This window comes from Notothenia rossii (genome assembly GCF_949606895.1).
Source record: "Notothenia rossii genome assembly, chromosome: 2".
In the NCBI taxonomy this organism is placed as follows: Eukaryota; Metazoa; Chordata; class Actinopteri; order Perciformes; family Nototheniidae; genus Notothenia; species Notothenia rossii.
In genome coordinates this window covers 42,413,008-42,435,758 of record NC_136904.1, presented here as the reverse complement: position 1 = coordinate 42,435,758, position 22,751 = coordinate 42,413,008, and the positions used below count along the sequence as shown (strand labels likewise).

The window sequence follows — 22,751 nt, the reverse complement described above, 5'->3', positions numbered from 1 at the left end:
TGACATCCAATATCAACCCTGTTTTGTCCATTTTTTGACAAAGATAAATGGACACTTTCGTGTACATTTATGGATCTTGGCTGTACTTATGTGTAGGACTTCAACACTGGAAACAGACTTGGCAAAAAACAATCAATCCAAAGCAGTTTTGGTAAAATATGTGAAGTCTAGCAAGAATGATTAAACAGTCTTAAGAAGTCCGTGCCATGCTAACTAGTTAAATCTTTAAAAGGGGATTTTAGAGAAGTTTAAAGAAATATTCTATACCAGAATAATATGCTTGGTTCTTAGCTTCACTAATGTTGTATTCCTTCAATTATGTCCAGCCGTCACGTCCAGCCGATCAAGCTTTTTAATTCATAGCAAGCCATCTCAGATGTCCTATTGAAAAAGGGATAATGCAGTTTATCGTACAGGATACTAATCTGGACTGTTTTATGGCGGATTGTACGTGATTCCTATTTGTTGATTATGTTTGTTTGCATCAGTAGATCTGTGTGTGTGTGTAAGATGGGTAAACTCTATTTAAAATGCCCAGCCACCGATATGTAGAACAACAGCGCTCGGCTTCTATTGTCTCGTGCTGCTCTATGGGGGTTAGCTGGCACTGCATGTGAACAGATGTGTTTCAAATCATTGTTGTTATTTACCAGTGATAGGCTACAGCTCAAGAAAATGTCCCCCCGTTCTGATTTATTCATTCGGACAGTGGATTTATGCAGAGATGCTGAAAACCTGGATATTTTCTGCATGGATAGACGGGCAGATTCATTATTCATGAAGCTAATGCATTGTTTCTGTTGCTTTATATCTCTTTTTTGTTCTCTCATCCTGCTTTTTTTTCTCCTTCCCCCCCTTCTTCTTGCCGAATTCTCCCAGGCAAAGGTTGGCAGTTAGATGTCTGTGTTAAAATGAGAAGTTTGAAAGCGCTATCTCTGTATATATATACACGTGTGTGTGTGTGTGTGTGTGTGTGTGTGTAAACTGATTTAAATCGCTCTTTGAGCCCTACAGAATGGCGCTTTAAATGTTAAATGGGGGTTGAAGCCTGCCTGAACTAATTTGTAGGGCTTTGCACCATGTTGACATTTAAATGTGATAAGAATAGCAAACTGTACCGCCGACCTATTTTGAAGATGCTTTCGGAATACATTCGCATCAACTGTGGCCTATAATTAATAAAAAAAGACAGGCCTCCCTCGCTCCAGATTTGATTATAATACAACCTTATAAACACACCAGGGATAGATGAGAGGAGACGAAAGAAGAAGAAGAACTAGGGGAGGGAAAAAAACTGAAAAGAATAACAGGAATAAAAAACAAGAGAAATGATGGGGGCAGGAATTAAGAGGGAGGTGGATTGCGAACACCTGGTCTTTGAGGCAGATTGCGTTGGCTGGCTGCTGTGCTATCACATTACTCTGATCCTGCCTCTCTTGTTTGTCAGAGAGAGAGAGGGAGAGCGGGAGGTGGTGGCGGCGGTGGTTTGGGGAGGGGGGGCGGGGTCGGGGTGTGCAAAATCAGCATGCAAATAACACCACATTGTTAACTTAATCAGATGCAGGGGGAGAAAATATGGAGAGGGATGGGTGGAGTGCGGTGGGGTTGAGGAGGGGAGGCCAGGGGGGGGGGGGGTTCTGCCTCGCCAAGGAGGTGAGGCAGAAAGGAAGATTTTTTGCAGCGATGGGAGACGGTGTGCAGATTATAACCCACCTCCCGCCGCTGCCCACATCCAACACCCTGGGGCTGATTCTGGAACTCATGGAGGACATATTGGTGTGTGTGTGTGTGTGTGTGTGTGTGTGTGTGTGTGTGTGTGTGTGTGTGTGTGTGTGTGTGTGTGTGTGTGTGTGTGTGTGTGTGTGTGTGTGTGTGTGTGTGTGTGTGTGTGTGTGTGTGTGTGTGTGTGTGTGTGTGTGTGTGTGTGTGTGTGTGTGTGTGTGTGTGTGTGTGTGTGTGTGTGTGTGTGTGTGTGTGTGTCGTGCGTGCGTGCGTGCGTGCGTGCGTGCGTGCGGGAGAGAGGCTCTTCAGCGCTCCGTCAAGTGGCAGCAACGAGCAGCCGCGGCTAGTGAGCTAGCTCGGCCAGTGTGCCAGACATTTTCATCATGCTATACTTTAAATGTCAAGATATTTCTGTCGTAAACAGTAAGTATTAAGTCCGAGCGGCCCATAGTGACTGCTTGGAAACAAACGACAGCAGTTTTGCTTCTTCTAAATACCCAGAAGGCCACAGCTGCTCTGTTCAGGATTTGTGTGATGCATTCTTCTTGTTTAGCACCTAATCAGATGGGAAAAACATAGTAGCATATCCTCCCTACCCGGCGCATTTTTAAATGTTTGTGGAAACATTTGCAGCACAGTATTTTATTACATCATAACTTCATACAAACACACATAAGTCCAAGTGTGTGTGTGTAGGAGGCCCCGTGTGTGTGTCTAGGAGCCAGGTCTGTAGGACCTTAACTTGGGAAAGGCATATCCCCATTTTTCATGTACTGTTGTTGGTACTTGATATATAATATAAACAAGTATATGTGTGTGTGTGTGTGAGAAGTAAGACAGGGTCATGTAAAAGAGACAGGTGCATTGTGTGTGTGTGTGTGTGTGTGTGTGTGTGTGTGTGTGTGTGTGTGTGTGTGTGTGTGTGTGTGTGTGTGTGTGTGTGTGTGTGTGTGTGTGTGTGTGTGTGTGTGTGTGTGTGTGTGTGTGTGTGTGTGTGTGTGTGTGTGTGTGTGTGTGTGTGTGTGTGTGTGTGTGTCTTTGTGTCTTTTTAATGAGTGTGTGTACCATAGCCTTTGTTGTTGAAGATAAGTGTGTGATGCTGAAGGTCAGGCAGGGCAGAGGAGAATGAGAGACATGTTGGCCAGGACAGACAGCTCCGAGCTGAAGCTTTGGTGCAGACAGACACCTGGAATCATGGAACCTGTCCAGAGAATACCTTCAGAAAGACACGCACACACACACACACACACACACACACACACACACACACACACACACACACACACACACACACACACACACACACACACACACACACACACACACACACACACACACACACACACACACACCTAATATTATCTTAATCACATTATATCCTCATCAGCAGGGGTGACATACTCCAATTTTAAGGGAGAAATACTCCTTTACAAGTGAAAGTAATGCATTCAAAATGTTATTTGAGTAAGAGTATAAAAGTATAAGCACCTAAATGTACTTTACAACATGTAAAGTACTCATTATGCACAACAGCCCATTCCAGAATTTTAATTTAATTAATCTGTTCATCACTTTAATGCTGCAGCTTGTTAAGCAGTTCCTTGTTTACTATACAGGTTGCTTGTGAAATGAACCAATGGATCAACACATGTTTTTTATCGAATCTTCTAACCTCATAATTTCATGTTTATTGCTATTTTAAAAAAAGGAACCTTGGAGTAATCCCATGTTAAGGACAGATACTTGAACCTTCTGAACTCTAAAACACACCACTGGGTTTGAAAACATGTTTCCTTTGCATAAGGCACAGAGAAGAGAACTATAGAGACTGTAGAGGCTATACAAATGACAAACGTTTATTAAACAAAACATGTACATTTTTTTATTGTTTCTTCCCAATAATATCAGAAAAGTTAAAATAAGTTCAATTTTATTCAAATTCTTGTTAAAATAACATTTTTATTTATTATTTATGGCAGTTAAAGTGTCAAAAAACTAAAACAACATTTAAAATGTTAATTTTTCTTGCCAATATTGATGATTTTGCAGTTTGTATAGAAGTGCAGACCACATCAAACTTATCTTTCAAGCATGCGGACGGAGCGTTCACACACATATACACACACACACACACACACACACACACACACACACACACACACACACACACACACACACACACACACACACACACACACACACACACACACACACACACACACACACACACACACACACACACCTTAGGCACTTCAACTGTGTGTGTTTTAATACATGTATGAGTTTGCAGTGTACATCCACTGTATATATTCTTGCTATTAGCGCAAGGTGTGTGTTCTGCATCGACCATCATCCAAGCATCTGTGTGTGTAACAGAGTGGTTTGTAGTCCGATTTACAGAGAGGCCTTCAAAGAAAACAAGACAACTCTCCTCTGAGGTTTCACCCAACTTCTCCTTCCTGCTTTAATCACCGAGGCGTTGGCATCCACACACACGCCTCACTGACATGTCTCTTCCTCTCTCTGGTTCACTCTTCATCCCTCTTTCATTTCTTTTATTTCCTCCTGTAAATCTGTTCATCCACCCCCTCCATCTGTGATCTTAAGAGCAGTGTTTTTCTGATAAAGTCTGATAGATAAACATGCTTTCTTATGTCCCGAGGCCCCTCCGCCCACTCTCCCGAGAGCACACCCCTCCAAAACACTTCCTGCGCTACAATTAGTCCGTAATAAATACACCCTGGCCTTAAAGTAGATAATGCACAATTCACTCCCTCTCTCTGTCTTTTTTGCTTTTATATTAAGTGCCACATTAGCTCGCCTGTACGTATCTGGCTTTGAAGAGTGCGGTGATGTTTTTTTGTCTCTTTCTCTTCCTCCCCAGGCAAAAGTGCGTGAGAACAATAGCAGTTATAAGGCCACTAAGAGATATTGTAACGTATGCGGAGAATTGCAAGCATTTCCACCCAGCTTTTGATGGCTTTGATAAGATTAGTTTGCTTTCTTAAACAGGAAGTGTGCTGCTTAAAGGGGAAACAAAGAAAAGAAAAAGTCACAGTGTGGTTGCATAATAAGTTTAACTACTTCTCAGAGAGCTAAAGTTCCCTTGAAACTCTTCAGATTAACACAAAAAGGAAGAGACACAGAAGGCGAGAGAGGGGGAGAGACAGAAATGGGGGAGTTTATCAAAGTGATGGAATAAAGGGAGATTTAACACGGTCATATTAAAAAGACATGCGACAGTTTGAATATTTAAAAATCCCATTTGCTTTCAACAGAAAAGCTTTTTCATTCAAGAGCATATGGCACCGCTACCTGTATCCAGCTTCTCTCTTATCTGCGTCAAAGACAAAGGAGAAAAAGAGATACTTTCAAACAGACATCCAGACATTGAAGAATCATTCAATTATCGGCAGCATGATGTAAAATAATTACCTGACTCGCTTCCTGTAATGAGCGCGGCTAATTAGCCATAGACTTTTGTTTTAGCTGCAAAAAAAAAGAAAGTCCCAAACTCCCAACTGCGGGGAAGCTGTGAAAATAAATGTTGTATGTTGAGGTAGCACCCCGTTTTTTTACACACACACACACACACACACACACACACACACACACACACACACACACACACACACACACACACACACACACACACACACACACACACACACACACACACACACACACACACACACACACACACACACACACACACACACACACACACACACACACACACACCACGCACTGTGACTCTTCACTATAAGATCACTTGGCTTGGAGGCACAATTTACCTCCCAATGTATGCACACACAGCTCTCGGTAAATAGTCGAGAGTGCAAAAAAAGGATCCTTCTTCTCTTAATTAGCTGTGTAACAATTAAAGTCTCCTCTTAGTAAATTGAACCTTTGTCTCCCGTGCCTCCCTGGTTTGATTTCAGCACCTGTCACAACAACCCCTCCCTTTACTGCCACCTCCACACACCCACCACTATTACCCCCCCCCCCCCCCCATTGACTGTAGTCATTATGCAAAACTGTACCAGAATGCACCCAGCATGAGCGGAAGAAAACAGCAATTATTTCTGATATTCTGTTATTTAGGCCGTATTGACATTCAACCACTTTCTCTCTCTGTCTGTCGCCACCACCTGAGAAACAACTCAGTTTAAGTCTCAATCTTGTATGTCATCACTGCAAGAGACAAAGGCAGGCCCGTAGTCAGTGTGTGTGTGTGTGTGTGTGTGTGTGTGTGTGTGTGTGTGTGTGTGTGTGTGTGTGTGTGTGTGTGTGTGTGTGTGTGTGTGTGTGTGTGTGTGTGTGTGTGTGTGTGTGTGTGTGTGTGTGTGTGTGTGTGTGTGTGTGTGTGTGTGTGTGTGTGTGTGTGTGTGTGTGTGTGTGTGTGTGTGTGTGTGTGTGTGTGTGTGTGCGTGTGTGTGTGTGTGTGTAGCATTGACATGCAGCACACAGGGTGACCAGTGATGTAAGCTATGACAGATACACTGTGGTCATTGTCTCCCTGACCTCTTTCTTCCCCGCAGTGTAACCATGCGTGAGTGTGTGCTACACACTGCCATGTTTGTTGTCTCACACACACATACACTCGCTATTGTGTCCTGGTTTTCTGACTGGTTTGACAGGAAGAAGAGTTTAGTCACCAGATACGAAACAGGCCAGAGAATACATGTCCATTACAAAACATCAGAGACATGGTTTGACATGAAATGAGGAGGAAGTCGATTGTTTAGGCAGGAGGAAGACCACAAGTAGAACCTGTATACAAGCATAAATACATGTTGTTTTTTATCTTTTTGATCCTAAAAGTTGATTTGAACTTTGATGATGCATCAAATGGCAGTCAATGTTTTTTCAGAAATAGCTAGGGTTAGGGTTAGCAATTGCTCAAGGCCTAAATATTTTTTTTATTTTGTATTCTAGGTCGCACATGGTTTCCATCCATTTCACCACAATGTAAAAATCAATCTGCTCAGACTTGAAATTTGAAACTATGTCATGTCTCCACTCTGTTGTCAACAATGCCGTATTGTTACAGCAAATCTTTGCAAGTGGATTTGCATTATGTCGAGGAAATTATTCCAACAAAAGCTGCCTGGAATGTAGGGTGAATATATTCAAAATCTGAGAAACTAAAAAGTCTAATTATTAGCATTTCCCAGATCTTTTAATGGCATCTCATGTCCCTCTTCATTGTGTTAATTGTTATAAATGTGATTTTGTGTAAATGGGCATCATGTTTAAATTCGATTTGATCTGATATGGACCTTCAAGATTGTTGCTCATATTCTGCAGCAGTATTTTCAAATGTCATTATTATCTATATGTCAAAATGTCATTTCATGTTTTACTAAGAAATGCCATGGTGCTTGATCAGCTTCTAAAGTTAAAACAGGTTTTATTGCAGGCTTTAGCTTTGTACTTTTTTTAACGCATGTAAGATATGCAACACTAAGCTGTCTGTGGCTCTTTCCTGCTGTAACGCTGCACATGTCCCCTCTGTGGGACTAATAAAGGTGTTCTGATTCTGATTCTGATTTACTCACTCGAAAAAAAAAGACACTTCCTTTATATCTGCTTTGAAAGCCTTCTATTCATTGCTTCCCAAAAGGACAGTATCAATCACCTTATAAATATATGTCTAATACCTTGTGTCATTGCCAGTAACAACCGAATAAGCAGCATCAGTTGCGGTATTAAAGCAGGAGTGACGCATTAAGTATAATACGAGGAGCCTTCACTATCATTATCATGTCAATTACTTTGCTTTTTATTTACGTTTCCCTCTTGTCACTGAACTCCACTAAACAATGACAGCTTAACAAATGTTTGCAGCTAGTAATCCTGCGCTGGCTGCTTTGTGCACTGCTGCAGGGGTCTGTCCGCGCCGCTGTGACCGCTATTGTAGTGCACACACACACACACACACACACACACACACACACACACACACACACACACACACACACACACACACACACACACACACACACACACACACACACACACACACACACACACACACACACACACGAGACATCTGCAGGTCACCATCATCATAGTGGGAATAATACCAAGGATGGTTATCATAAAGGGAAGCTTTGAGCTCCCGGCCGTCTTGGGAAGATGATTTGGCTGGCCCGGAACAATGAACTGTGGGAATCCGCTTGTCCCGCATTGATCTTCCTCCCATGGCATCCCCTGCAAGGCTGTCAGAGCGATGGACGGATAAAAAGACCCACAACATTTTTCTTTCTCCCTCCCGGTGTCTTTCTTTTCTCTCTGTCAGGAGGGCTCCCACTGATCAGCGGGGATGAGCTGAAAGTTGAACTACCTGTTGACAGGACCTCTTAAACAGCCCTCAATGACATATTGTGCAGAGGGAAGGGGGAGGGGCAGGCAGAGGCTCCTGTTCATTCATATTTGTCACTGATCTATTGAGTCCGTGCTCACATCAAATATGCGCTTCTTTGCTTATATTTTCTCTGCGTTAAAGCAGACCAGAGGGTGATGGTAAACCAATATTCACCAGTATTCAAATATTAAAAGTTGTTCCATAAGAATGTCGATGGTGGGCAATTGGTGTTTTGGGCCAGCCAATCAGAGCTCTTAGTCTTTTGGGCTACTGGAAATCCCTCCCAAAAGAGGGACAAAGCACATATATTTCCTATTTGTAAAGACAAGGTTAGGGTGGTGTGATATACTGTATGTTAGCTTTACATACAACGAGTAATGCCCTGCTATTTGTATATCTTACACCAGGGGTTCCCAACCTGGTGGGCGCGCCAAAGATCGCAGGGGGGGGGGCGCCAGGCCTCAGGTGATTTGAGGCCAAATATCATATCTAGACTTTTTTTATTTTTTTTTACATATAATTGTTACGCAATACATGATTGTCACTAAAAGCCTTGTCTCTTCATTACAATAAAATATAAAAAATAATTGATTAATTAATTTTAATACAAATTCAAGTTAGTAGCTATTAAAGGCATAAAAAGACAGAAATGTATAATTATTTCTTTAATAGAAATGTTTCTTCTGCCCGTAAAGTGTCCAAACCAGGCTTGTCTGGATAAGTGCATTTTTAAAACATAGTCATTGTCTATGCCGGTTTCAGATGGATTATTTGTCACAGTTGCTCCGATCAGATCGGTCTCCTCCATTTTGTAGATTATTTACGACTTTTGAATCCACATAAACACATCGGCAAAACCTGGCTTACTTTGAGCATGTGTTTTAAACAGTTTAATCCCTTTTTGGATTGTTTCCACTTGCGTCATCCTTTAATTTCTTCATACAGCGGGAATCCAAATGGATGAATCCTTAGTCCAATAACCATCAAAGTCACTCCAATAGTGCTCCTTAATTACGCTTTCATCCTCCTTTAGCAACATACTTCACATTCATCCAGTTTGTGACAGTAGTTGTAGTATTTTTGAGACTTTTAAAGTGTAATTACCGCTGTCCCCCCCCCCCCCACCCTTGTGTGTGTGTGTGTAGGGGGGGGGCCGCAACTTCCAACAGGAGTCATTTGGGGGGGCTCTTGGGAAAAAAGGTTGGGAACCCCTGTCTTACACAATCAATTAGTATCTTTTCTAAGTACTGTCATTTTGAACCAGGAAGTATAAGGAGCCTTAAAGTTGTTTGGGTTGTTTGAACCCAATCCACTATCAATTCCTAAAGCTATCCAAGAAGTGTGGTGCCTTAATCCTAACAAGTACTTTCTTCTGAAGACAGAAGTGTATTCTGAAAAGGATATATTCATAGAAGAAACAGAAGTTACTGGACAGAATAAACATAATGTTTTTTGAACGTTTTGAAAGAATTAAAATTAACAGTTGTATGAGGAAGGTAACTTTAAAATATAATATAGTGAGATCCGATATCAGGCCTTGTCTGCAACTCTATTTTTCCCCTCTTTAAAAATAAAACAATCCATATGTGAAGCTTCCCATGTTTCTAATATCGCTGAGTTTTGATCAAGAGGCTCCAGGCATGGGATGGAGTTTTGGATTCAATCTAGCAGGCAGTGTGACAGTCTTCTATGTGCAGTTCAGAGTGTTTTCGCCTCATTACAGAAAGTAATAATGCGGTGAAGTCAAAGAGCGAGCGAAAGGAAGGAAAACAAGGCCGCTTTTTTATTGAATTAATTAGAAGCCTTGCAAAGACCACCTGCAATAGAAACAAAACACAAGCCAGAAAGAAACTCATATCATCATGATCTGTTCTACCGCTAAGTCTAAACCAACTTTTTCGAAGTAATTGATCTCTGTTAAGATTAGAAAGCTCCGTTTCAACTTTGAAAAAACACTTACAGCTTTTTAATGTATCCAAATGTCTCTGCTGCTTATGCTTAATATTTAGCATTCAACTCTCAGTGCATGTAAAATATGGTTAATTCCCACATTGTCCCTTCAACTACAGATTACTGTAGCTACAACCCCCCCCCCCCCCCCCCCCCCCCCCCTTTGTGTCAATAATGATTTGGTTGAAATATGATGGAATTCAGCACATTGTGAACAATGATTGATTTGTTTAATGCAATGAATTACTTCATTAGGACTTAATGAGGTATTGCATTGTGATTAGTCGATGGGTTTTGTGTCAATACATGTCAAAATAACAAAGTAAAGTCCAACTAATGGCTTTTCGATCCTTTCGTTTTCTCCCAGTCTTGTCTTAAATGTCACACAGAAGTTTTGTGACAGAACTCAAGTAAAGTCGGAAATAAATGGTTTATTTCAATATGCATTTATAATAGGTGCCTAATATTGACACTGTCTTTCATTTACTTTATATGGTTACAATTAGAGAGAGACACATATAAATCCCTTATGCATTTATGATGCATGGTGCCATTGATAAGACAGAAATGAACCGAGCACATTCAAATGCTGACTGAAATACACTTCCATTGTGTTACAGATACCACTTATAATTAAGCTGAGGCTTGCAGAGAAGAAAATGCATTTAGAAAAACCGAGTGAAATCAGTTTATGTGCGTGTGCATGAGTGTGCGTAGTGTTTGTGTGTGTTTAGGGGGTGCATGTGGTGCTTTGCTGAATATTAAACCACAAACTTTAAAGACAACAACTGAACTGTCGTGAGAAAATGCTAAAGGAAGTCTTTGTGGTTTTAGAGGTATCACAGGAGCCAATAGTTTTAATGAGGCAGCATGGCTGTACATGCCAGGAAATGATAAGGTTATACAGGTTAGAGTAACGGCACATAGATACTGTACCAGCATGAAGCTACAGAGTGTCTTCTTATCGGAGTCTGCACAGGCTTCATATCCATGGCAGAGACACTGAGACATAATAGGGGGACAAAGTGGCACTTCCCTTAATACAACCGGTAAGACTGGCAAACCTGAGTCTTGAACTTCTATGCATTGCATTGCATTTGTATTGTTGTTTGTCTTCTGTATATGTGATGGTTGCATGAGACTCGTGACAGAAACAGGCTGATGTCAAAAAAGAAAGTGTTGTTGGTGTGATTTCTGTGGGCAGCCATTTGATTATACTCAGTGTCTTTTGGAGGGCATGCACATATTGAATTGTTGTCTTGCAGGGTTGTGTATGGGTGCGTCTTTGCCTGCGCGTGTGTGTGTTTCTACTTGTACACCAGCCTCAGATTCCTTGTGTGTTTATATGAGCAGAGGGGGATGTCACATAAGAAATGTCCTTTTTAATCAGGGGAAAAATATATAAAATGACTGGGGAGCAAGGCAAGCATATTAATGTGTCTCATTTGCATACGCTCGTCAGCCAGGATACGTTTATAAAAAACACAAACTGGATTCGTCAGTTCATTTCACATTATTCCATTGTCTATCTGCCTTTGTTATATGTTAAAGATAAAGGCAGAAATCAAATTGAAGAAAAGGGCAAGCTGCTATCTCCCCAAATGAGCAACAGCTCATCAGCCTAGTTTAAATCACAGATTTCTATTCCAAAAGGCAGCCGCCTCTGTAAAAAGGGCCCATTCAAATAAGGTCTTCTCCGATATAAGCACGCCTGGTGATGGAAACTGGGGTGTCACATAAATACAATTTCAAACCTAAGCCATTTAAAGCAGTCTCACAAAGTTGTATCTGTCTTAGAAATTCTCTCCCAATATTATCATCACAATACATGTACACGTATAAAGTATCTATTTTTCCTCCAATCAAGTATAAACTTGTCATTGTTAAGCTTTTAAAATGCTTTATTTCTTACATGATTATGTAAGTCACATGAGAGCACGATCATAACATCTGTCGTAAATCTAAATATGACCGAAGCATCTATAAGCCCACACAACATAGTCTGCCCATTATATTGTTCAGAATTCAGTATAATGGCTTAAGATACATGTGGGGAGGAATAAGGAGAACTCAAAGGGCAGCCTACGACTGTCACATTCCTTTAAACACAAGTGGAAGTTGCTCACAGTGTCTGATTCATGTCCGCAAGATAAGAATCCACCATCGACTGTGTGTTGGTGGGGCTGGTGGCTAAAAGAACAGACCCCTTATGTCTACTAACCTCCTACTAGTGGGAGAGGAGGGAAACATATTCAATTGAGAAAAGCACAATGTAGTGTCCTCCAAGCTTAAGAAACATACTGTAGGTGGAGAGAGATAGAGAAAGACAAAGTCTGGCCAACCTTAGTTGCCCTTCGGGCCTGTAAAGTGTGTACGGAACATGTGTGCACATATTTTTATGGCGGGTGTGTCCCGTTGCTGCAGGATTGGGTCCATAAGCTAAAATGATCCTGCTTTCTCTTAAAAGTGAACTCACCTAATGCCAGTGCTTTACACTGCCTCTCCATGAAAGGATTTTTTGATGATTATAATCATGCGTTACAGCACAGTGGCTGCCACTGTTACCAGGCAGCATACTAATCAGCTTAATGAGATATTATACAATATTTTGTTGACCAAAGCAGAATCGTGCGATAGTTTCTGAGGGTTTGACCCCTGCTAGCAGCTAGAGGAAGTGTGCACATAGATGTTTGTACCTCTCCTTCTCTAGAGCAGATGGACCTCTCTACAGAATAATGCTTTTCTTTAGTTTGATTTTGATTTTATTCACTGATGTTTCACAAATGAAAATCAAAACATTGAGGGTACAACATTTTCAGAAAATGCTGTTAAATGTTGCAATACAGGAACCCAGGACTACAAAATGTGTCACACTGTAACAACAATGCGTTGCTTATTCCTCTCAACCATGTAACAACCGATGCACTTCTGTTGCATTGGGAAGCTGTTCAACACATACCATTGTTGTTTTCTCTACCTTTAAACTGACTTTAACGATGAAAGTAGAGAGAAGAAGACAGACAGAGATAACTTGAGGAATAAAAAGAAGCAGAAGTGATTCACATCAAATGTAGTGCAGATCATTAATAGAGTTTTGCGCCAAGACAAGTGTCGTGGCAACAAGATAAGAGTGTTGTGTTTACTGGAGTAACCCCTTGGCTTTAAGTGCTATTGTTAATATCATAATTGTAGTATTGCAGTGGCTCCCCGACAATGCCGTTGCTCTGTTTCATTAAGGCGTGTAATTGGAGGAATTCTGATAGGATGGGCACAAGTAGCTTAATTATACACTGCTCACTGTGTTTACGGAGTAATTATTCCATCCAAAATGGTGTTACATTTTGAAAAACTTATATGGAGTCACAGTATTTCTCCAGGCCCTTGGCGCTGACAATACACACAGAATGCCATGCATCAAATGCAATCTTTCTATCTGTGCTGGGTGACACAGCACAGGTGTTGTTCCCCTAAGTGAGGAAACACATTAGTCTTGAACATGTGGCTGGATAATATTCTATCTGCAATCTGGAAAGCAAATACTAAGAGAACATCACCAGCAATCATGGCAAAGTGTCTTTAAAATGCCTTTTCTTTCCTAAAATGTGATTTATTTTCATTTAATTATTTCCAATGTATTTCCCTCTTTCTGTCTGGTTTTACAGGATGGAGGACTCTAGTTTGTGTCTTGGTGTGTCGTCAGCGGTGTCCGACGCTGATGCCCATCTGAGCAATGCAGTGTTAAATGGCCGCTACCCCATCAGTCAAAAGCTTCATCAGCTTACTGCCCAGCTAGGACACGCCTTTTCTGACCTGCACCGCCCACAACAGATCCCTGAAGAGAAAGCAGCCACGCCTTTGGACGAGAATAACCACCACACAGCCCTGGCCAGTCAGCCTATCAGCAGTCAGATGGCCCTGTTAGCCAACCAGCTCAACCGAGACATTGACGCAGGGGCACTGAGCGGGTTGAACGGGCGTGTTGACCTGCAGCAGTTTCTCAATGGCCAGAACTTGGGCATCATGTCCCAGATGAATGATATCGAAGATGACGCCCGCAAAAATAGGAAGTATCCTTGTCCACTGTGTGGCAAGCGCTTCCGTTTTAACAGCATACTGTCACTGCATATGCGCACCCACACAGGAGAGAAGCCCTTCAAGTGCCCCTACTGTGACCACCGAGCAGCACAAAAGGGCAACTTGAAGATCCACCTGCGCACCCACAAGCTGGGAAATCTTGGGAAAGGCCGCGGTCGTGTCAGAGAGGAGAATAGGCTTCTACATGAGCTGGAGGAGAGGGCCATCATTAGGGACAAGCAGATGAGAGGGAGCAGCAGTCTCCTCCAGACACCTCCAACACCCCATCTGAGCCTCAATAGCAGCTCTAACACCCTTCAGCAGCAGCAACTAGGCTCAGCCTGTGGCCTTCTCCCACCCTCTGGCATGGCCACCCCAGAAACAATTTCCCAACCCTCTTCTTCACCCAAGCCGGCTGGCACCCAGGAAGAACAGTCCTTCAACCTGACTACAGGCTTCCGCTGTACCTTCTGCAAAGGGAAGTTCAAGAAGCGCGAAGAGCTGGACCGCCACATCCGCATTCTCCACAAGCCCTACAAATGTACTCTGTGTGAGTTTGCTGCTGCCCATGAGGAGGAACTGATCAGTCACGTGGAGAAGGCCCATATTACAGCCGAGAACACACTGGGCGGGGGGACTGGTGGTCCTGGTGGCACGCAGCCGCCAACTGAATTCCGCTGTGAAGTGTGTAGCCAGGTGTTCAGCCAAGCTTGGTTCCTAAAGGGCCACATGCGCAAGCACAAGGACTCCTTTGAGCACTGCTGCCAAATCTGCGGCCGTCGCTTCAAGGAACCCTGGTTTCTCAAGAACCATATGAAGGTGCATCTCAACAAGCTGGCAATCAAGAACAAGCCGAACCAGCCCAGTGAGCAGGAGATGGCTGCCGTCAATAGCATGAACAATCTTGCTCAGGAAGCTCATGCCAATCTTTATTCCCGCTACATCTCCTGTCTTCAGGGAGGCTTCCTGTCCCCTGACAAACAAGGCCTGAGTGAGCAGCACCAAATGTTGGCTAAGGCTGGGATTGCCATGAAGGAAAAGGAGATGCTAGGGAAGCTGCTGGGGCCCATGGCAGGAGGAATGGGCCACGGTCTGGGCGAAAACGAGAAGCGCTCACTCCTGGGTTGTCTCAACCTTGTGCCACCGCTCAAGTCGAGCTGCATGGAGCGCCTCCAAGCAGCTGCAAAAGTGGCGGAGATGGACTCCCTCAATAGTTACCAAGCCTGGCAGATAATGGCCCGTGGCATGGCAATGGACAGGGCCTTCATGCCCAAGGAGCAGCAGCAGCACCATCAGCACCACATACCCCAAGGGCAAGAAGATGAGATGAGTGGTGCTGGGGCCCTGGCTTCCTACTCAAACAAACAAGACAAACAAGACTACTCCTTGATTGCTTCCAATGATAGCTCAAAGCAGAAGCATCTCTCAGAGGCCTTGCAGGGATCAAAGGCCGCAAGTGGAGCCATGATGGCCATGAAGGAAGATGGAAGAGGCTTTGACGGTCACCGTGACTTAATGTCTGTCCACGGCAGTGCAGAGGGCCCCGGAGCCCTTGCTGGCTTAGGAAGTCCAAACATTGACTTCAGTCTTTCCAGTCTCTCCGTCATGAAGGAGAAACCTTCAGAATGCCCTGACTGTGGACGGGTCTTCAGAACGTACCATCAAATGGTCGTCCACTCACGCGTTCATGGCAAAGACAGGCGAGTCCATGAGGAAGCGGTGCAGCAACAAGGACTGGACGAACGCCGCGGATCAGCGAGCGACCCAGAGTCCCAGTCCATCAGCCGCTCTACCACTCCGGGTTCATCCAACGTGACAGAAGAGAGCGGAGCCGGAGGAGGACACTCCCAGACAGGAAGCGTCCAGGATGACAGCCCACATCCCTCCTCACCATCTTCAGGTAAGAGAAAAGAATATCAGAGAATGAATGGCAAGCAATTGTGTTGGGTCTGTCTATAAAGGGATGAACATTTCACCCTACATACACTCAGGAATTATGTTTACTTAATGTTACTTTCATATTGTTCAACAATTCTACCTAGGCTACGCCCTATAATAATCACATTGTATAATGTGCACATAAAAAAATAACATAATCCCACAAAATCAAGGCAACACATTCCTCACATAACTCAGATATTTAAAGTCTTTGTTAAATTACCCACACACACACTGCTTATTCAATCCAAGTGAACAGAGCGTACTGTATATACTCAGATGTAAAAAGGTACTGATGTCTAACTTGCAAGATCTAATGCTGAACACATAATAGCAATTGTCCTCTGACACGGCTATGTTGTTTCTACCATGAACATTAAGCGAAGCAGAAGCCTACAGAGAACAAAAGCCAGAAAAAGACCTGCTTAACAACTGCAGGTTGCCAGTCTATATCCCTGTGGAACAAGAGTAAAGACTGGGAGTGTAGGGACAAACTAGTTTTAACAACAGCGATTAATAAATGTCTTTAATAAACATGTTGAAGACAAACGCCCCCCCCCCCTCTGCCTTCCCAGCAAACACAGGCCGGTCTGGGCTAGATAAGTGTATGTTTAGTGGGATTAAGGGAGGCTCGTTGCTAATGATTACACAAGTTTTTAAAGGTAACTTTCGCATGCTCCTCAGGGCACTACGCCGGCGTTAAGAAGTGTGCGCAGTAATTAGGTCACGAGTACGCGATAATCAGTCGGTTTAAGCTAAACAAGACACTAATTAAAGATATACATATAAAGCAGGTCAAAAAAAATTGTGAACTTCATTTGCAAAAGCGAGAATGTGCTTTTAAGTCTTTTGAGAGAAAAATAAATATAAATATAAATCAGAGTGGCTTAGCTTAAGGCTGTAAGCAACTTAATTCCACCAGTGGAGATGAAATTGTTTATTTATTCACAGAGGCATGAAGTCCTTATCGTGCCTGTGTAGTGTGATGGGTTTGAACATGGGACAGGCTATGTTTATTTTAATCTAAGAAATAATAACAGACAACCCCCCACCCCAATTAGGAATTAATGAAAATGAGAGTGAGATAAAAACCTATTTTCTTTATAGAGACTATTAAACATTACACTTTCTCAACAGAGTGGGGGTGTAGCGGATGTAATTATCTTCTGAATTTTAATGCTGGAAGTTTCTCTCTCCATCTCTCTTTCTGTGTCTCTCTTTTGACTCAAGCCCTTTGAATCGGAGGAGTACAGCTCGTGGCGTTTCAACAACTTCAAAAGTACTATATTAACCGCCAGTGTGCGGTATGCAAAATAAAATTACAGTAAAAATAATAAATGACAAATAAAAAACGATAGCATTTACGACCAAATGCTAACCAAGCACAACAACATGCATTCGATTTAGCTGAGTGGTTAAATCTCACCCCCGGGGCACCATCTTTGGAGAAGGTAGGATTAAAGAATTTATAAATATAATTAAAAGAGTGTATGGACAACATTGCACAAGAAAAGAAAATAGCCTGCTTTTTATACAAGGTCTTGATATTGCAGTTCCTTTTGTGTTTGTGTATTAGAGCTTGATACATTTAAAGTCTTTGTCAGTCTGCCGCTGTCATATCTCAAAGGCTGTCCTCACATTGATCAGAAGTTATAGATTCTGAAATTAAAAGGTTTTAATGTCGTATGTAAAGACAGTGTAGCTATGGCAATATATAGTCCCAAGCACCTCCAACAATGCGACATAAAACAATACAAATAGTGCAAAAAGAAACAGAATAGAAATAAAGTGCTAGAGAATGTTGCATGTGACCAATGTGCAAGTCAATGTGTAAGAAGTCAACTATATTCATGTCAAATAGATTAAGATGAGAATAAGCAGAATGTCAAATTCAATACTCTACAGGAATAAAATACTGTTTATTGTAATAATAAATAAATGAATGCTTAAAGTTATAAAGGCACTTTAGAGAGCTTGTTCTTATACTGCAAGAAAATGCGATAAATGAACAGCTCTGATGTTTAATAAGCTGGTTTTTGCTACTTCCTGTTTTTTAATCGGAGGTAACGAAACTTGTCTGTCTTCACAGCTTACACAATGCGATTCACATTTGGAGCTCTGGGACTCTCAAATTAGAAGCTTTGATGTGTGAGAAAAAATGTGTCTGAGTCTCATGTGGAGAAAGGTGTCGTGCTTCTCTTCGGCATACATGTTTGTTGTGTGTGTGCTTGTGTCTGTGTGTAGGCTTTACAGTGTGTGTGAATATCACTCTCTTACGAAGTGAACAGGATGTGGCTACTGTACCATTGTCTTTATCTTAATATCGCAGGTTTTCAAAAAGCAAGGCTTGTCTTATTCTGTGTGTGCGTGCACCTGCGAAGTGTGTGTGAGCCTCTGCCCCGCAACCTACCCACGGCAATTTTGAGTTAAACTTGAATTATAGTAATCAAAAATAACATCTCAACTGTGAAAGAAGGTCAGCTCCGCCGCGTTTGTCTTTGAGACGGCCCTTGTTTAAAAGCAACGAGTGAAAGAAAAGGGAGGATTGAGGAAGAAAAGAGCAGAAAAACAAAGGCCTCTGTCAGAGGTGTCCTTTAAGGACCTTCCTTATTACAATGTAGCGCTGCAGCTAACCTTGAGCTTATTTTCTTATTCAACCAAATGCTTTATTTCTTTAAAGAAAACAAAGAAGCAATTACATTTATGTCTATCAACATGTTTTTTTTTTGTTTGGCTTTCCTTCTGCGTTTCCACCCCCTCAGTGAAGCAGTGTAGAGAGAAACACAGTGTTATATTGTCATAAGGATTGAGCAACAGGTAAGACAGCGCATCACATCCTTAAAGACCCTTGGAATACCATATTTTTTACCAGCTTAAACATGCAAATAACCTCCCATTGAAAATCCTCATTTTGCACGTCTGCGTCTTCCCATTATAGTTCAAATGGTAGCTTAATGTGTAAAAATAGGCTTTGCTGCATGCACGTAAGGCCCAAAGCGGTGCTGCTTACATGTACCTCAGCGAATTTCCCACTTCCTGTAAACCCCACTCCCACCTCTTGGCTGTAAAATACTTTTTCTGTGTCTCCAGGGAATCCCCCTTGTCTACATTTTTTAAGAGGAACAACGTTTTAACATGGCGAGGATTAGCCTGCATATCCCTGGTCTTTACCGCGGCTCAAACAAGCAGGCAAAATGCTCCATACAAATTGAAATTGGATTTGCCAACTTGACGCCTTAGGTTATAAAGCATGGATATTCATCTAATTGCGACGGTACAATGGGGGCGTAATTACACATGCGGACAAACTGTTACAGTGTAATTACTGTGTCATTAACAGGAATAAAGTAAGAGTTTAACTAAATCCAGACTACTCTGAATATGCATGCTGACAAACATGAACTCACCAGATACTATCAGGATATTTAAGTTAATGAGTCTTCACCTGGCAATATCACAGAGGTATACCTTCATTGGTATTGATTTGTTTTACTTTTACAAAACTAATAAATGTAGCATATTTGAACATACAAATTAGTAAAACTTCTGACCCTTGGTCCCAGGTTCACTACATTGGGGTTCATAAAAAAAGTTGATGGTGGTTACTGTCTTTTAGAGGTTACATGTGACACAAAATACGTATAATACTAATAATGCAATCAATAATCCGTCTATATTGTGTCCCTGAATCAAATTGATACAAACTAAAGGAGAAAGACAATTTGACTTTGTTTTTGGCCAAACCTCAAGGATATGAGGCGACACGGCTCGATAGGGGCCCACGTTTTTACATTTTCTATTTCCTTGGGCCTCTGTGTGGATTAATTTGGCCATGTAGTGGAGGAACTAAGGCCCCTACAAGTTAAGATAACAAAGCACGTCTTTTTCAAGTCTTTAATGTCTCTAGTTTTTGAAAAAGATGCTTGTATGAAAATATTTCACAGCAAAATGATTTCTTTTTTCAGTTCCTCCACATAAAATAAAAATATGGAAAGTGTTGGCTTCTTCAAAGGGGGCCGCGTCTGCCTTATCACATGCATTTATGTAAGGAAATGATAATCAGAAAGAATGTCAGGTAGAAATGGAAAATCTAAAATCCATACGCTTCTGTTTAGTTAGTAAGGAGGCCAATCATCAATACATTACATTTCTATGTATCAAGGGCTGTTATCTCAACACTAAAGCAGGTTATTTAAATACCAACCAAAAAACTAATTTTTCAGATGTTTACAACCATCTATTTAGAAAAGTAGACATAAAGTACTAAAACATGTCAGCAACATTCAAAATGTCTCACTAAGAGAAGCCAGAATAACCAACTTATACCTCTTTACTGTCTCCTACCACCTCAAGCTGCAGCCAACACTTTGAAATGAGGCCAGCCCTCTGTGAGTGCGTGCCATAATATATGAGTGTAAAACTATGTGCATTAAAAAATTATGAATTATGTCTCCCGTTTCTTTTTTTCTCTCCCCTTTGCATAAATTACTTTTCTTTGTAATTGACATCCGTTCCTCTGCTCCTTACCCCCCCCCCCCCCCCCTATTCTTCTTCTTTTCTCTATAATCAGAGAGCGGTTACAAAACCTGAGCCTTCTACCCCCCACTCATTTGTAGGAGTCTGGCCTGTCATATCTGTATTTTTTTTTATGTGTCACCAAACTTAAATAGACAGTCATTGTGTTGCAGGCACAATCATTCCCCGAGCTGTATTTTTTGTACAGTAGGTCAGGACTCTGGTGTCTGCTAAATGATAAAAGTTCTATTCAAACGCACTAATTGTCAGTGTGCCATGCTGATTGACATGTCTCGGATAAATGCAGACTTAGTATTTTTGTACACGCTTGCACAATATAAAAGGCCAATTTATTTCTCTGTTCGTCTTTCTCTTATTCCTTGCACAGTTCATTTGATTTCTCCCTTTGCTCTCGCGTCTTTCAGACTCAATTTGTAAATATTACCCATGGTGGGAATTAGCCGGGGCGTTTTAGACATTTTTAAATTCCAATTGTATTCCGACGAGTGTGTTTGATCACTGGAAGCACTGCGAGCGTCCGTTTGCTCCTGAGTATTCCTGGGTGGCTATCAGTGGCTAGCCTTGTCCTTATGAAACATTTATCAGCCCGTTTTATGTCTTAATGATCATGTTAGGATTCCCCGCCTGGTTATGAAGCAGGAGAAAAAGGAGAAAAAATGTACTGTTGAGAGAGTGAAGGAGAGGCGATGAGGGGAGAGAGTGAGTGGAGTGAGAAAAACGGGGGATGTGACAGGGCATCACATTCCTCAGTAAACAGCATCACATTATGCCATCCACTCTTCAACGCCAATTCGTTGCCAAAACATAGCTTACCTTTCTCCCGGAACAACACACACACACACACACACACACACACACACACACACACACACACACACACACACACACACACACACACACACACACACACACACACACACACACACACACACACACACACACACACACAAACACACACACACACACACCACACACACACACACACACACACACACACACTCCCTCCATCTTCTTCTGTCTTCCCCGTTCCCTTTTTATGTTTTTATAATTAAAACATAATATTTATCTTTCCATAACAGAAGGCTGCCTTACTCCGTCAGGTAGACTGTTTGAATATTAATATTCGTAATACATCAACAAGCTATCTTCTCCGGTGTCATTGCTAAAAAGTGAGCAGAAAGGGAATAGAGAAAGGCGTCTTTCTTATATCCGTTTGAGAAGTGCAGGGAGAAAAAGTAACGAGAGAAGGAAAAAAAAAAAAAAATTAACATCAGAGTCGCAACTTGTGCTGAAAAAGTGTTTACCCAGGATGCTCATGTAAATGTGAGGGCTAAATGTGCGTTTATTCCTCCTTCAGTCAAAAAAAGTTGACTCCTCTCTTGATTGTCTATGTGTGTGCTTAACCAGGGGGGGGGGGGGCTAAGCTGAATGAGGGTGAATGCCATGTTCCCCTTTTCTCTCCGCCGGGTGACAGCTGCCTGACTCCGTCAATGTGGAATTCCTGAGAAATGAGCTCTCGGTCAGGGAATGCAAATGGATGGCACTGGATGGCTCCCTGAGGGAGGGGGGGTGGAGGGGTGTTTGGTGGTGGGGGGGATGAGGTGCTTGCAGGGGGTTTGTTTGAACAAGTTAACTTGGGCATGATTGGGGTTCCTCCTGTGTATGAAAGAGCAAGAGCATACGTTGACCTTTGCCTCATTAAAAATGGAGGGCCAGGCATGTGATACCATGAGTGAGGAATCTGCTGTACCCCCCCCCTCCTTCCTTCCTCATCTTCACTCTCTTCTCCCTCTGTCATTCTCCCCCCTTCTCAATCTCCCCCTCTTAACCCCATTGACAGGTCACATGAAAAGCCTTTTGTGTCAACATCACGGCGCTGACATGAGAGCAGAAAGCGACATGAAGGATGTGCTTTTCCCCCGTAGTCGTAGCATCACAAAAAAAGAGAGGATGGAAAAAAAAGTGAGGGAGGAATTAAGTCCAGGGATTAAGATCTCTGAGCTTTTTTTTTGTTTCACTCGCTCCCCCCTGCCACACACCAATTGTTCTTAAAATATTTGGCAATGTCAATTAGTAAGTGAGCAGAGCTAGCTGATGAACACAATTTTCCAGGCGACTGAGCACCCTATTGTTGTGGAGCGAACAGCAGATTTCTGAGGTC

General features: G+C 42.2%; 1 protein-coding gene across 11 annotated transcripts in view; it reads left to right on the top strand.

The window, feature by feature from the left end:
* Positions 1-20,524, top strand: part of znf536 (zinc finger protein 536) — a 181,764-nt gene extending 161,240 nt beyond the window's left edge. For 10 of the 11 annotated variants that reach the window (XM_079662451.1, XM_079662455.1, XM_079662456.1 and 7 more), the window contains 2 exons: positions 13,705-16,016; positions 20,408-20,521. In XM_079662451.1, coding sequence (XP_079518577.1) covers positions 13,706-16,016; positions 20,408-20,430 — 2,334 coding nt within the window. In that variant the 5' untranslated portion in view covers position 13,705 and the 3' untranslated portion in view covers positions 20,431-20,521. Of the gene's footprint in view, positions 1-10,937; positions 11,092-13,704; positions 16,017-20,407 lie in introns of those variants that run through there. The other variant, XM_079662449.1, reaches the window with a different exon arrangement.
* Positions 20,525-22,751: the final 2,227 nt, after the last annotated feature.